This window comes from Megalobrama amblycephala, linkage group LG7, assembly GCF_018812025.1.
Source record: "Megalobrama amblycephala isolate DHTTF-2021 linkage group LG7, ASM1881202v1, whole genome shotgun sequence".
In the NCBI taxonomy this organism is placed as follows: domain Eukaryota; kingdom Metazoa; phylum Chordata; class Actinopteri; order Cypriniformes; family Xenocyprididae; genus Megalobrama; species Megalobrama amblycephala.
Genome location: NC_063050.1, coordinates 41730373 through 41745126, shown reverse-complemented (window position 1 = coordinate 41745126; position 14754 = coordinate 41730373). Strand labels below are relative to the sequence as shown.

Genomic DNA, 14754 nt, shown 5'->3' with positions numbered 1-14754 from the left:
TGAACAGTAGTGTAAAAGGAAGTGAATAGAGCACGAAATGTACTTTAACTGCCCCTTTACAAATATAATCCATTCACACTGCTGTTTACACCAGAACTGGTGTCAGATTGACAACATAGTATGTGAAAACTAAAAGGTGAATCTTAATTCCACAAAACTGCACCAAATTACATTTACAGAGACAACTGATATCATCCAATGTGCACCTTGGCACTTTGCCATTTTCAACTGAGTCTGTGGTCTCACCTTAAAATCCAAATATATTTGGGAGTCACTCAAAGAAGCTTTTAGTGCATGAGAAACACAAACCAAACATGGCCAAATCATTGCTTATGCCATTGAAATAACCCGTTATATCTTAAATGGGCACAAAAGCATGAAGAATTCTGGCTCAGATGGGACGAATCTGTTACCACATGAAAGCTACAGCGACCACAAACACCCAACTGACTCTGGTGTTTATTGGTTTCCAGATGACTAATCAATGCTTGGACTGAAACCAAAGTCATCATAATATGGTGACTGGAGTCTACAGCATTTGGCGGCACCAAAGCTAACTCAGCAAAACTATATATAAAGCTGGCAGCAAAAAAAACAGTAAACTGTGCTCCTGATCATTCCCACCCTAGTAATGACACACTTAGTGATTTGAATACTTTGTGGTTAAGAGACCACAGTACAGTCAGTTTAGAAAAAGAAAAAGCTGGGAATATAGAGTCCCTGAGTGAGTTGAGGTCAACAATGTCTCTCTCAACACTCGCTTTTTCTCGTGTGTGATCCAATCCGAACATTATTCATTTCATAAAACTGGATGAGGCATATGTTTCATCTAGTCAGATGCTGAATTAAATGGATAGTTAAGTTAAAAATGAATTATTTTATGTAACACAAAACATAAATTCTGCCCACTCTTTTCAATATAATGAAAGTGAATTAAGACTGGGGCTGTCATGCTTCAAAATGAAAACAATTATTTTATCAATATAAAAGTATCAGAGAAGTCTTCTGCAGCCAAATTAATTTAAGTCATTATCCACTGAATATCCACCCTTTTATGAGCACTCATGAAACAGATGTTTGATTCATGAATGTTCTTTTATGTCTGTCAATGAATCGGCTGATTCAGTTCACAAAAACAGTCTGCTTCATTCATGAATAATTTTTTGTGTCATGCAAGATCCTTCCGAGGGGATTTCTCTTTCCTCAATAAAACCATTCCATTGGGTAAGACAACTTTTTATGGGTACTGCTGCCTGATTAGAAATGATAAAAAAAAGCACTTTTTCTGTGTATTTAATTGTGAAAATATGTTAAAGGGGCCCTTGATTATGATTTCACTTTTTTAACTTTAGTTAGTGTGTAATGTTGCTGTTTGAGCAAACATCTGCAAAGTTATGACGCTAAAGTTTATTGCAAAGAAATCGCTTTTTAAAGACTACAATTAGCTTCTTCCTGAGTTGGTGACATCACAAACCCCAAAATTTATATAAATCCTGCCCCCGGGAACACGCAACAAAGGGGGTGGGGCCATGTTAGGCTGCTTTAGAGAAATGTTGTTGTTGGCATGCCGTCATTTGCTGGACTGCTTCACAAACGAGTGTCAATTTGCACAAAAGATTAACATAACGGCACATGCTAGTTGATGAACAGAATCAACTCCACAGTAACTACATAAATTCATCCACTCACCATTCAGAAACGTCCAGTTGCATTCTAAAAGTTGTAACTTCTTCCTGAGTCTCTCCATCAGTGTCCAACTCCGGTTTGAACAATGCAAGGCTGAACACCATTACTGACAATCATAATTTTGGCTGCGTGAGATTCTCCAGTTTTGTTGTTGTTGAGCAACCAAAGCAAGAGCTGTTAAAGCTCTGCCCTCTTTTGGAAAGTGGGCCAGGAGCAGCAGCTCATTTGCATTTAAAGGAATACACACAAAATTGGTGTGTTTTTGCTCACATTCAAATAGGGGCAAATTTGATAAGCTATAATAAATGATCTGTGGGGTATTTTGAGCTGAAACCTCACAGACATTCTGGGGACACCAGAGACTTATATTACATTAGGTCTTTTAAATGACATATTTTACCATTTAAAAGTTTTGGGTAAGATTTTTTTTTAAAGAAAATTAATATTTTCATTTAGCAAGGATGCATTAAATACATGTATATTGTTACAAAAGATTTCTACTTCAAATAAATTCTGTTCTTTTAAACGACACTGTTTTGAACATTGATAAGAAATATTTCTTGAGCACCAAATCAGCATATTAGAATGATTTTTGAATGATCACGTGACACTAAAGACTGTAATGGCTGCTGAAAGTTCAGGTTAATAAATTACATTTTAAAATGTATTTAAAAAAGAAAACAGTTATTTCAAATTGTAATATTTCACAATATTACTGTTTTTACTGTATTTTTGGTCAAATAAATGCAGCTTTGGTGAACATAAGAGACTTATTTTTCTATAAACATTAAAAAAAATCTTACCAACCTCAACTTTTGAGCAGTATCACAAATTTAAGAAAACATGTTTTTCTAAAAATGATCAAAATAAACATTTTCCTTTCAGTAAGCCTTAGGTTCAAAGTCATATGGAATGACATGAGGATAAATAAATGAAAACAGAATTTTCATTTCTAGGGTGAACCTTTAATATAGCATACTATCCCTTTAACATATTGTCTATTGTACAATATGTATTTAGCAGCAGAAATTGAGTAAGGAAGACTAATTTTCACTCCTTTCTCTGACTTGAATTCCCCCTTTGTTCTTTCTTATCTCAATCAGAGCATTTTCAGTAATAGTTCATATGCAGCATTTATGATTCCCCATGAGAAAACAGATCTCTGGAAGTTCAAATGCACACCTCGGAAAAGACGACTCACCTTCCCATCCCTCTCTCTCAAAACGGTCGCCAATATTACTCTGCAGGACTGGAACTCCCCTCCAATCTGTACTTGTGCGTGAGACTTAACTACATTCAGAGGGTAAAACAGCACACCGAGAGCCGCTCCCAGAATCCCCCCACATACAAAGTCATTAACCAAATGTCCCGCCTTTGACTCGGCCTCAGGGAGCAGTTCTTTAATTGGTCCACGCAAGCCGAAGAAAAAAACATTGCTAGGGCCATTTCTGAGTAAGATTGGGACAAGGCCACGGTAAAGTTCTCGGACGCCATGTTGCTGAAGCAAAACACGAAAAATATGTGCAGTGTTCTGAAAGTTTCCATGATGACGTGGATCCTGCAGTAAAGTTTGGACCCTCTCGAAAGGCGTCAAGACTGCTTCAGCGGTTCCCGCTAAGACTGCTGCAATACTGTCCGTTAACAGGATGGGCGCTTGAGGAGCGTGTAACCTCAGCAACCTGGAAAAGTCCTCATAGAGTCCAAACATAATTGCAATAGTGCTGCTTTTCTGGAGTAATGGCGGGAGGATGCCTCGGTACAGTGTGCGCAAGCCATCCCTCTGGAGCTGCCGCACAGCTTCCCATGCCGGCACACCGAACAATTGCTGGCGGAACAGCGCCTTGTGTATGGGAAACGTGATGGCGATGTTGGCGAACGCTGCTACAGAACCACACAAGTAGTGGTTCTGATTCTGCAGTGGCTCCTGGTCTTGGTCAGCGGAGGCCATGGTCTTTGTTGATACCCAATCAAAGGTTGAAAATGAGGATCAGATATGACATCATCTGGTGCAAAAACTATAATGTGCTTCTGATGAAAAAAAGAAACAATTGGTATTTAAAACAAATATTTTTCTACATAAAAGTAACAATTGAAACAGTATATTGCATTGCATGAGTTATGAATTTCAATACAATAATGCATATAAAAATATTTTATAAAATTGGATAATTCAAGCCATTGAGTTTTATTACCAAATTGTGTGCTTGCGTGTCTGTATTGTAAGCATATAAAATGACATAAGCTGACTATGCATACATAACAAGAACAACAAAATCAGATCTATATGCCTTATAAGCTGAGGACTATTTTTCATCATTTGACCACCTCTGCCCTTTTGCTTTTTATCCTGCATATAGACCTTTTTTATCCTGCATAGACCTTCAGGTCACAGATTTTTATTTTTACAATAACTAACTAACTAACTAACTAAATAAATATAAATTATGTTATATCTGATATAAACTACTGTTTAAAAGTTTGTTTGTTTAAAAAATGAAATTAATACTTTTATTCTGCTATGCATTCAATTAATCAAAAGTGACAAGTGAACACAAAAAAAAAATCTATTTCACAATATTACTGTTTTATTGTATTTTTTATCAAATAAATGTAGCCTTGTGAGAAGACTTCTTTCAAAAACATTATTTTTTTTTTTAAATTGCATCGAACCCAAAATTTTGAACGGTCGTGTATTTTTCTGATACTGTCAAAGTGGATTTGAAATATAAATAAACATATATTATAGAACAATAATTATAGAATAAATAAACATACAAAAATAAAATAACTTTAAACAGCCTTATGTACACTTAATTTATTTGGCTCATGGGGATTAAAAAAAAAAAAAAAAAATGCAGCCCCTTTGGAAGCTTGATGAGGCCCCCTAATGGGCTCCAGCCCACTAGTTGACAACCACAGGACTAGTATGTTGAATTAAAGGGTTAGTTCATCCAAAAATTTCTGTTATTAAGTACTCACCCTCATGCCATCCCGAGCCCTTAACGCTTGTCTTTGGAACACAAATTAAGATATTTTTGATGAAATCTGAGGGTATCTGATCCACACATAGACAGGAATGTCATTGCACCTTCTGGTATTAAAGACATCGATAAAATTATGTGATGCTGACACAGGAGCCGGCCAATACTGAGCCCGCGTTTGGACGTAAACATGGAAGCTCTGCAACGAAAATAGCATAGCAGTATGACAGGACAGACGAATTTGTTGACTAAAGTCGTTATTTTTGTTTTGTTTTTGCGCACAAAAAGTATTCTTGTCAATTCATAATAGGGCTGCACGATTTATCGGAATTTTATCGTACGCGATTTGGCAAAGGCTGCGATTATTTTATGCGCTGCTTGTCAGAGCTGTACGGCTCTGTGACCAGTAGTAAATGCTTCTCCATCTGAAAGCCAGAGGGCGCTCTCGTGCAGAAACTGCAAATATGCCCTTCTCCGGAAGTAGAACACCCGTCATTCCAGAAAAACCCATTATATCGCTGTAGCTTAGGGGTGTTCATTTCCAGGTTTTTTGAAGTCGACTCCGACTCCCACTGTAAGAGTCGATGGAATCGACTTCATTTACTGTACATCAAAACAGGGTCATAAATAAGCCAAGATGGCAGTCCTTACACAGTTAATTTATTTTTCCCCGACGTGAAGCCTTAAAATCCCCTCATTAAAACAACACACATTTAGCGAGACTGTCCAAATTAGTCCAATTTAGATATGACTTGATGAGTAGCTGCTAATTGCGGATAACTAATTTTACCGAAAGAAAAGTCACGAAAAACATCTGTGGTCGAATATTATGTCAGAATTAAATAAATGAGAAAGCAGGGATTCTTTAATGAATTCATCTCATTACAATGGTCGTGGGATGGCATGATCATTGTCTTAAAATTGCTTGGACACGAGAGTTAAAGAAACTAAAATTAATACAATACATAAAAAATGCATAATGTACACTTATTAAAGTGTTTATTGTTGATGTGAGTTTTTTATTATTTTTATGTATGGTTAGTTTAATGGACACAGTTAACTATGGAAAATCAAATTTATATTTATTGCAATAGGCTAATATAAGCTACCATCAATACTAAAGCTGACACGGAGGTATGTATAATTACAAACTAAAGACACTATGACTGTTATCTAATTCTAAAGTAAGCTACCTAAATGTATGTGACAAAGTTTCTACGACAGCTCTCTGACACGATTCGTCAGTGTCTGAATTCCTCGCTTCTTTTCGTTCACTCCTTGCTTAGTGCACTTAACCATAGACATTATGCACTTAACTGCCATGCATTATATAGGCTATGGATTCGAGAATCAGTAAACAAGCGAGCGATTCCGGACACAGCAACAGAGTCGACACCGAGAGTCGATTCCTGTGCTGGAGTCGACCCCGGCTCTGGGGCTACTCTTATGGAGTCGACTCCCCATCACTACTATAGCTGAATAAACAGAAGATTGAAACGTTTTGATTGGTTAAACATGACTAATAAACACACGACTGCCTTATTCTGTGTAAGAAGCCACATCATCTCACAGAAGGACGCTCAACTATCGTTATAAAGTGAGTTTGGAGTAAAACGTTATTAAATGTTGTATTTTGTTGGACAAGATGTTAATAAATGCTTCTCATGTCTGGAAAGATGTTTAATGCGTACTGCTTTTTCAAATGCACATTATAAGCAGTTCAAACTTGCAGTGCTTTCAGATGGATTAGCATTTGGAGCCATAGTTCATTGACAAGCCGCGCATAAAAAATAATCCCAGCTTTGCGATTTCGCACTAAGCCAAATAATTTAAGCGCGGTTTCAATGTTTTTTTTTCTAATTGTCCGATTAATCGTGCAGCCCTACTTCATAACATTAAGGTTGAACCACTGCAGTCACTTCGACTATTTTAGCGATGTCTTTAATACCTTTCTGGACCTCAAAAGGTGCATTGTCATTGCTGCGTATGTGTTGGTCAGATACCCTCGGATTTTATCAAAAATATCTTAATTTGTGTTCAAAGGTCTTACAGGTTTGGGACGACATAAGGATAAGTACTTAATGACAGAAAATTTATTTTTGGGTGAACTAACCCTTTAATACCGACATCAGATACCCCTAGTTGATTTTAATATAAGGATTTTTTTTTGTCCAGGTCATTCACTCCTAATCTAAAATAGTTATAGTCTAAAATTAAATACAGCAAATCCAGTATAACATTTAATTCCACATTGCTAGAGAGATGTGGAAACCAGTACACATTTTCATAAGTGTACAGATCAATAATAATATCATAATAAATCAATATGGAGTTTCATTCAAACGGCTTTCATAATATTTCTGCCATTTTGGTTTATTATTTTTCTTTTGATGCAGCGGTGAATAATATACCAAGTCGCTGTATCTGTAGTTTTGTTGAGAAACTATGGATGACATAAATTATGGTTGTCATGGAAATTCATGTAAAGGCGTGACCTGTAATGTTTATGACAAAGAAAGACAAATAAATTAGCCGCGCCCGTTCATCTCAGCGATGCAGAACAGACATAAGACCATTTCATACAGTCGGAAGATTATTTCGGTCAATAAACATAATGAAGCATCTTCAATTGTTGACAACAATAAGAGCTACATCATCCAAAAACACCACATCACGTTCAAACAGGCAGAAACCGATCATATTATTATTGTTTTACCCGCTATGAATGACCTCTGGGTGAAGAGATGATAAAATATCCCGTGACATAGACAATCTGATGACTAAGTCTCTATTTTAGAAATATAGAAATCTCGCCTCATGTCATTCGTGCAAATACACGCGCTTCCGTCGCCCACATGTACCACAACACGCTCGCGCGCATCTCGCGCTCTGATTGGCTTGATACATGCCATCACTTCATGCGCTGATCTGAGATCTGCTGTGCCTGACAATGACATCGATGCCTTATCTGAGATTTGATGTGTTCTTTGGTCTTTTTTCCTTTTAAGAACTTTATTTCAAGATCGCATGTCAACTGACATACAGCAGAACAATGAAGATCATTGTACTTGATAATATGGCGTCATCATAGATTAATGAATAAAATGTAAATAGGTTATTTATTTTTTATTTTTTTCACGTCTAACAAAAAGAAAAATACAATTATTATAATATACAAGTTCAAGATATTTGTATCAGGACATTTATTTTCATCCGTGTTTTTTGGGGAATGAAGCTAGCCTATACTGACAAAGACAAAACTTGTCAATCAATTGATCAATTAACCAATGACAATAAAGGAGCAAAATTGTCAACAAGTTGCACCTGCAATGTTAATTAAATTGAGCCTCAGTTATTTAGCAGTCAGATTGTATTGTTTAAATCCAATATAAGTGTCAACTCAGAAACCCCAATTGGTATCTCCTACATTTTGTTTGTTGTTCTTCTGCAGTAAAGCCAGAGGTTTGGGATTTTATTTTGTTACATGTCTCATCTAAGTGCACTTATTTGTTATGGGGTTGACATGCTTTAGTTTATACTTCTATTTGTTGTTCATCTGTTTATCCCATTTCTTTCCCCTTAGAAAAACTGAGGTAAAACAATGGCTGACAAACCAGATATCAGTGAGATCTCTCAGTTTGACAAGACCAAGCTGAAGAAGACAGAGACGCAAGAGAAGAACACGCTTCCCACCAAAGAGAGTAAGTTTGAGATCTTCTGTTAATTTTGTTCCCATTAGTAACATTCTTCGCTAATCTCTGCAAATTTGTTTCAAACCTGTTTTTTTTTTTTTTTTTTTTTTTTTTTTTTTTTTTTTTTTGCTTCAATGGGCTTTTGTTGTTCCCTCCTGCAGCAATTGAACAGGAGAAACAATGTGAGGCATAAGTTATCTACTTCAGATCATCACCAAGGGCAAGATGTAGAGGACTCTGTGATATGGCAAGTCACTTCACTTTAGGCAGAAGATGGCATCTCCCAACCACCAGTCACTACAGCCATAGGCTGGAGTGGGATATTCACAGTTTTAACTTCTGTAGTAGACCATTCTGAAGGATGACTGGCTTTTCATGATCATTTCTACAGTATGATCATGTGTTTGTGAAGAGGCAGTCATCTTTGCAATGAGGATGTCTAATTCTCAGAAAGTTCTATGTAAATCCATCTGTAAGAAAATTAGTTTTATCTGCCCTCATTTTGAACTTTGGTGAAATAAACCTTTCAAATGAACTGGTGTCTAGTCATTTTTAACTCTGGGTTAATGTAATTTTAATCTGGCCTGGAAACTAATTCAATCCTGGGCTGTCGGGCCTTTAATCTCATAGGCCTGCTATAGGTTTGCAAGAGTTAACTCATTGTTTGCATCTCTTTGAGCTTACTTTTTGGTGTGATTGTTTGTGATCCACTGTGCTGCTTTTTGTTTCTGTATAAAGACATGTGTTTGGCATTAAAGGGTGGGTTCACCCAAAAATTCTGTCATTAATTACTCATCCTGATGTCATTCCACTTTAAGACCTTTGTTCATCTTCAGAACACTTTTTTTTTTTTTTTTTTTTTTTTTTTTTTTTTTTAAAATCAGTGGTATGTCTTGTCTGATTTAATCACTTTCAAGGTCCAGAAAGGTACTAAAGACCTAGTTAAAGGGTTAGTTCACCTAAAAATGAAAATGTCATTTATTACTCACCTTCACGTCGTTCTACACCCGTAAGACCTTCATTCATTTTTGGAACACAAATCAAGATATTTTTGATTAAATCCAATGGCTCAGTGAGGCCTGCATTCAAAGCAATGACATTTCCTCTCTTAAGATCCATAAAGGTACTAAAAAATGTAAAACTGTTCATGTGAGTTCAGTGGTTCTACCTTAATATTATAAAGAGATGAATACTTTTTGTGTGCCAAAAAAAAAACCTTTTCAACAATATAGTGATTGGCGATTTCAAAACACTGCTTTGGAGCTTTACGAATCGAATCAGTGACTCGGATCTCCTATCAAACAGCTAAACTGCTGAAATCATGTGACTTTGGCACTCCGAATCAGTGATTTGATTCATAAAGCTCCGAAGCAGTGTTTTGAAATCATTATTTTGTTTTTTAGCCGCACAAAAATATTCTCGTCGCTTTATAAAATTAAGGTAGAACCACTGAACTCTTCACTGTTTTGAATATGTCTTTAGTATCTTTATGGATCTTGAGAGAGGAAATGTCATTGCTGTGAATGCAGGCCTCACTGAGCCAATGGATTTAATCAAAACTATCTTAATTTGTGTTCTGAAGGTCTTACAGGTGTGGAACGACATGAGGGTGAGTAATTAATGACATTATTTTCATTTTTGGGTGAACTAACCCTTTAAAGTCGACGTGACAGCAGTGGTTCAGCCTTCATTTTATGAAGCGATGAGAATAATTTTTGGGCGCAAAAAACGACTTTATTCAACAATATTTTATATTCTTCTGTGTCATTCTGCTATATTGTTTACATTCATCGCTTCCAGGTTCTACGTCAGAACGGCGACTCAGGATTGGCTGTCTCCTGCGTCAACATCACACGTAAGACGTTTGTCTTTAGTACCTTTCTGGACCTTGAAATTGGTGGTTAAATTGCTGTCTATGGAGGAGTCATATACCTCACGTATTTCATCAAAAATACCTTAATTTGTGTTCCGAAGATGAACGAAGGTCTTACGGGTGTGGAATGACATGAGGGTGAGTAATTAATGACAGAATTTTCATTTTTAGGTGAACTAACCCTTTAAAATGCAGTGGCTGTATCAGAATACACACACACCCCTGCTGTGTAGTACATCTGAATCACAATCATGAAACTGTTGGCAAAAAGCACCCGGATGGAAGCGTGTATCCAATGGACACTTTATCCCATAAGGACACGGGAGAGGATTTGTTCAGTGACGACATGAAGAAAAATATATTAAATCTGCATTTATACTGCACACATTCAGAACACACTTTTTTAATGGTCACAAGTTAAGTCCTTATAGTCAAAAGAAATACCTACTCAGAGTGTATGCAATTTCAGTCTCATTGTCAAGTTCCAGCAGCGTGGCGCTTCTGCAGTCGAATACTATTGTGCAGTGTCTCGCGTGCTCTGTGAACGGCCCTCTAATCTTAAATTAACACCTTCAATGCGAATATGCAGCCTGCATAGCGCACAGCGAAAGAAGATTTTTCGTGTAGGGCACCAATGTAGGGAATTATAATCTGCCAGTGGTCGGGAGTCAGTCAACAGCGGTTCTCACAGAACATATTCTTTGTTCCCTATCTAGTTGCTTTTCAGCGCACGAGTGCTATGTGAACTTTAAAGAACTTCTAATCTCAAAATGCATCACAAGACACTGCATCCCTTGCCTTAACGTTGCATCTCATCTTTTTATGCACAAGAACATGTTCTGTGTGAACTGCCCTTTCCAACGTAAAGATGCTTTTTGATCTCTTTCATTGCATTCCTGACCCACTTATACCATTCCAAAAAAGTTATTCTGAGTTATTCTAATGGCATCTCTTGAGCATTGAGTTTCAGCTAAGGTGATGACAATGCACTTGTCCTCCACTCCCTGTCAGAATCATTCAGCAACTTGAGATGTGCATCAGTTAGCTAGGCATGTGTTGTACTTCTTGGCCTTTCTTGCAGCTGTTCTCTTTAAGAGTCTTGCTCTTTAATTTTAAACAGATCCTGTTTTGTAGACACCACACAATTACAACTGTATATCTGCAAAGTCAAGTTTGACAGCAGCAAAATGGCAAAATGTACAGAACACATAATATCTGAGGTGAAACCAGGGCATACACCCACCATCCTGCAGTCCTATATCATAGCTTGTTCCTTTCAATCCGACCACCATCACTGTGACCTTGACCACCCACTTCATCATATTATTACACCTTAAAAGATTTTTATTTTTTTCGCCCTACACATGACATCTTTTTAAAGGTGCTCTAAGTGATCCTGGGTGGATGTAACTTCCTGTTGACATTCAAAGTGTTGTCAAACAAAACAGAAGGCGTTTCTCAATGTCAAGGAATGATCCTCGGAAGCCAGAATTTCGAGGATGCTACGTCATCGACATCCGTTGAAGGACTGTTCCAATGTCGAGGATCCTCGGAATTTCAATCAAGGACTGAGTCCTTCATTTGAAAAATATCCCATATACAGGAAAGGATGCATATGTGTAGCCTTCGTGCTCTTCACGCTCTAAAACAACCCACAATCCTATGCACGCAGCTTTGCAATCTTGTTTAAAAAAAAAAAAAAAAAAAAATGTTGGACGTTAGCGGGCAATATGCTTTCAAATGTAAGTATATTTACGTTATCAAACATTTGTTATAACTGTAGTAAATATGTCAGATAAATAAAGTTTAACGTTTAAATGTCAGTACAAATTACTACCGTATTGATATTATAAATTATACAAATACAAATTACGTTATTGATGGCTAACTGAACCGGACCATCATTTAACAATTGTTAGCTTGGTTGCTGTCACCGGCATTTCTTTTACCTTTTCACTGACGTAATGACGCAATGACGTGCACTTGCTAGTCTGTTCCATTTACGTGTTCTCCGAATGCTAAAGAGGAGCCTCGCCTAGCCTCTGAAGGAAGTGACTTGGAAGGACCAGTCCTGCCAAGGAAGTATCCTTGACATTGAGAAATGCCTAGAGGCTAGCTAGACCCTCCCTCCTCCTCCTCCCCCTCCCCTCCGTGCTTTCTAAAACAGTCATGAACGCGCATTTAAAATCATTCTTGTCGGTTATTGGCTGGAGCATGTTTATTATGTTTTGTGGTCCAGGCTGCACCAGTTTGTTTTTATTGCCGTTTTCGGAACTTGTGGCCACTACAGAGACCGCGTTTTTTTATAGTGTGTTCAGGGGACAGGCAGCTAGCAGATAGTGAGGAGATGTTTGCTGTATGTGACAAAAAATGTTTTGGCCTAAAAACGCATGGCAAGTTAAGCCTGGGGTTTCTAAAAATCTGTAAAGGTCCTCTGGACCACAAGGGGGTGCTAGAGGGTAATTCAGAGAAAAAAAAATATACAGAATATTTTAACATTTTACATTGTTATTGCCTTATTCAGCTTTCTAAAGGCAGGTCAGAAATGAATACATTAATTGTGATTATTTTATTTCATTAATAATACTTGTTTTTAACAGTAGGACTGAACAGTAAGGGAAATTCTAGGTTTCTACTCAGTAAAGATGGCTTCAAACAATTCATTTTTCTTTTTCAAGTTTATATATCTAAAATTACTGAAATCCAAATAAGCTTGGCAGATCTTTTTGCAAAGGGTTTAAACAAAAGTTTGTTTATGCATTAACAATTATTACGCATGCACCTGTGGAACAGTCCTTAAAGGGATAGTTCACCCAAAAATGAAAATTGTCCCATAATTTACTCACATTAAAACCATCCTAGGTGTATATGACTTTCAGCCGGACACAATCGGAGTTATGTTAAAAAATATCCTGGCTCTTCACAGCTTTGTAATGGGATTGAATGGTGCCCGGGTTTTTGAAGTCCAAAAAAGCGCATCCATCCATCATAAACGTAATCCAATGGGATAATAAATGCCTTCTGAAGCGAAGCAATGGGTTTTTGTAAGAAAAATATCCATAACTTTATAAACTACTGGTAGCGGCCTTACACAAGCAAGGTCCGGTGGAAGAGCGACTGTTTACAGTTTATAGGCAGTAATAATAATTAATAATAATAATTCCTTAAATTTATATAACGATTTCTGGCACTCAAAGCGCTTTACATATTGAAGGGGGAATCTCCTCAAGCACCACCAATGTGCAGCATCCACCTGGATGATGCGACGGCAGCCATATTGTGCCAGAACGCTCACCACACACCAGCTTATTGGTGGAGAGGAGAGAGAGTGATGAAGCCAGTGTATGGGGATGATTAGAAGGCCATGATGGACAAAGGCCAATGGACAAATTTGGCCAGGATGTTGGGGTTACATTACACCCCTACTCTTTTCGAAGGACATCCTGGGATTTTTAACGACCACAGAGAGTCAGGACCTCGGTTTAACATCTCATTCGAAGGACAATTAAGGTCACGGTTACAATAAGTTAAGACACTAAAGAGATATTTCTACTGACTCTGTAAAACACTAGGAAAAAGATGCCCAAGGTCCACCTGTGTGAACATAGACCTGCTACAGTGAAGGACTGCAGATATGGACAGCTGGGACAGGAAGGACAGCTGATCGTCCTTGCAGTGCCAAAAAACGTGTGGTCCCCAGACATGTTCAAAAAAGCAGTTGAAAGTGAGAGTATGTTTCGTATTTGCTGAGTTTACCACTACTGTAAGTGGTGCTGACACACCAGTACAGTGCCTGGCCTGCAGTAGCTGGTTACATAAATGCTGATTTCACTGCCTGCAGGGCAGGCCAACAGAGGTGTGACAGACATTCACAGCTTTTGTGTGGGTGACAGCAATGGAGCAGAACAAAAACATTACAACCCTAAAATGCATTTGAAAAACTAATGGCAAATATTTAACAAATATTTCCCCTGAACAAAAGAACCATATGTTCATAAGGCCTTTCACAAATAGACATTTGGAAAAAGGTCACGTAACATAAAATGGCACTTTCTGCATTATTACATAAATCATTTTTTAGTATGTTTATGAAGCCACTTTCCATCCTTTCCATTCTCTGGTTCCCGTGCTGTATCTGATATGAAATGGCATCCCATTAAAAAGCAACTAAATAGCAAAACTGAGCCTTCTGATGAACAAACATCCCTTGCTAAGCTGAACTTGACATGAGCTTAGACTCTCAGAGCACTTTTTATATGCCAATGCATGACCTAACAATCAATGGAAAGAATGCAATGCATAATATTATCATCCAATATTGACCTTAATCTGTTTATATATATGGCAACTCAACAGGTCAAATTCATAATAAGAGAGAAAATGTCTTTAAACAATAACTTATGTTATGATCTTGATACTTCATAGTTCAGTGATAGTAGAATCTGTAATCTACCACAGATATTCAAAGTCTGTAATCTGAAATTCTATTCAAGTCTCTTACAAATACTAATTTTATACAGAT

General features: G+C 37.3%; 2 protein-coding genes across 2 annotated transcripts; one reads left to right on the top strand and one right to left on the bottom strand.

The window, feature by feature from the left end:
• Nucleotides 1–2629: 2629 nt before the first annotated feature.
• On the bottom strand, nt 2630–7565 carry slc25a51a (solute carrier family 25 member 51a). The gene is made up of 2 exons (XM_048197503.1): nt 7384–7565; nt 2630–3714 (listed from the first exon to the last, which is right to left on the bottom strand). Exon 2 carries the CDS (start codon nt 3632–3634, stop codon nt 2786–2788), a length of 849 nt encoding a protein of 282 aa, XP_048053460.1. The 5' UTR covers nt 3635–3714; nt 7384–7565; the 3' UTR covers nt 2630–2785.
• A 405-nt stretch (nt 7566–7970) lies between these two features.
• Nucleotides 7971–8894, top strand: LOC125272574 (thymosin beta-b). Its single transcript, XM_048197504.1, has 3 exons — nt 7971–8129; nt 8251–8368; nt 8521–8894. Exons 2-3 carry the CDS (start codon nt 8269–8271, stop codon nt 8550–8552), a joined length of 132 nt encoding a protein of 43 aa, XP_048053461.1. The 5' UTR covers nt 7971–8129; nt 8251–8268; the 3' UTR covers nt 8553–8894.
• The last annotated feature ends 5860 nt before the right edge of the window (nt 8895–14754 follow it).

Excerpts from the sequence above, each read along its gene's own strand:
- slc25a51a (XM_048197503.1), bottom strand. The coding sequence starts at position 3,634 with ATGGCCTCCGCTGACCAAGACCAGGAGCCACTGCAGAATCAGAACCAC.
- LOC125272574 (XM_048197504.1), top strand. The coding sequence starts at position 8,269 with ATGGCTGACAAACCAGATATCAGTGAGATCTCTCAGTTTGACAAGACC. Across the intron at positions 8,369-8,520 it reads CACGCTTCCCACCAAAGAGA|CAATTGAACAGGAGAAACAA; the intron begins GTAAGTTTGAGA and ends TCCCTCCTGCAG.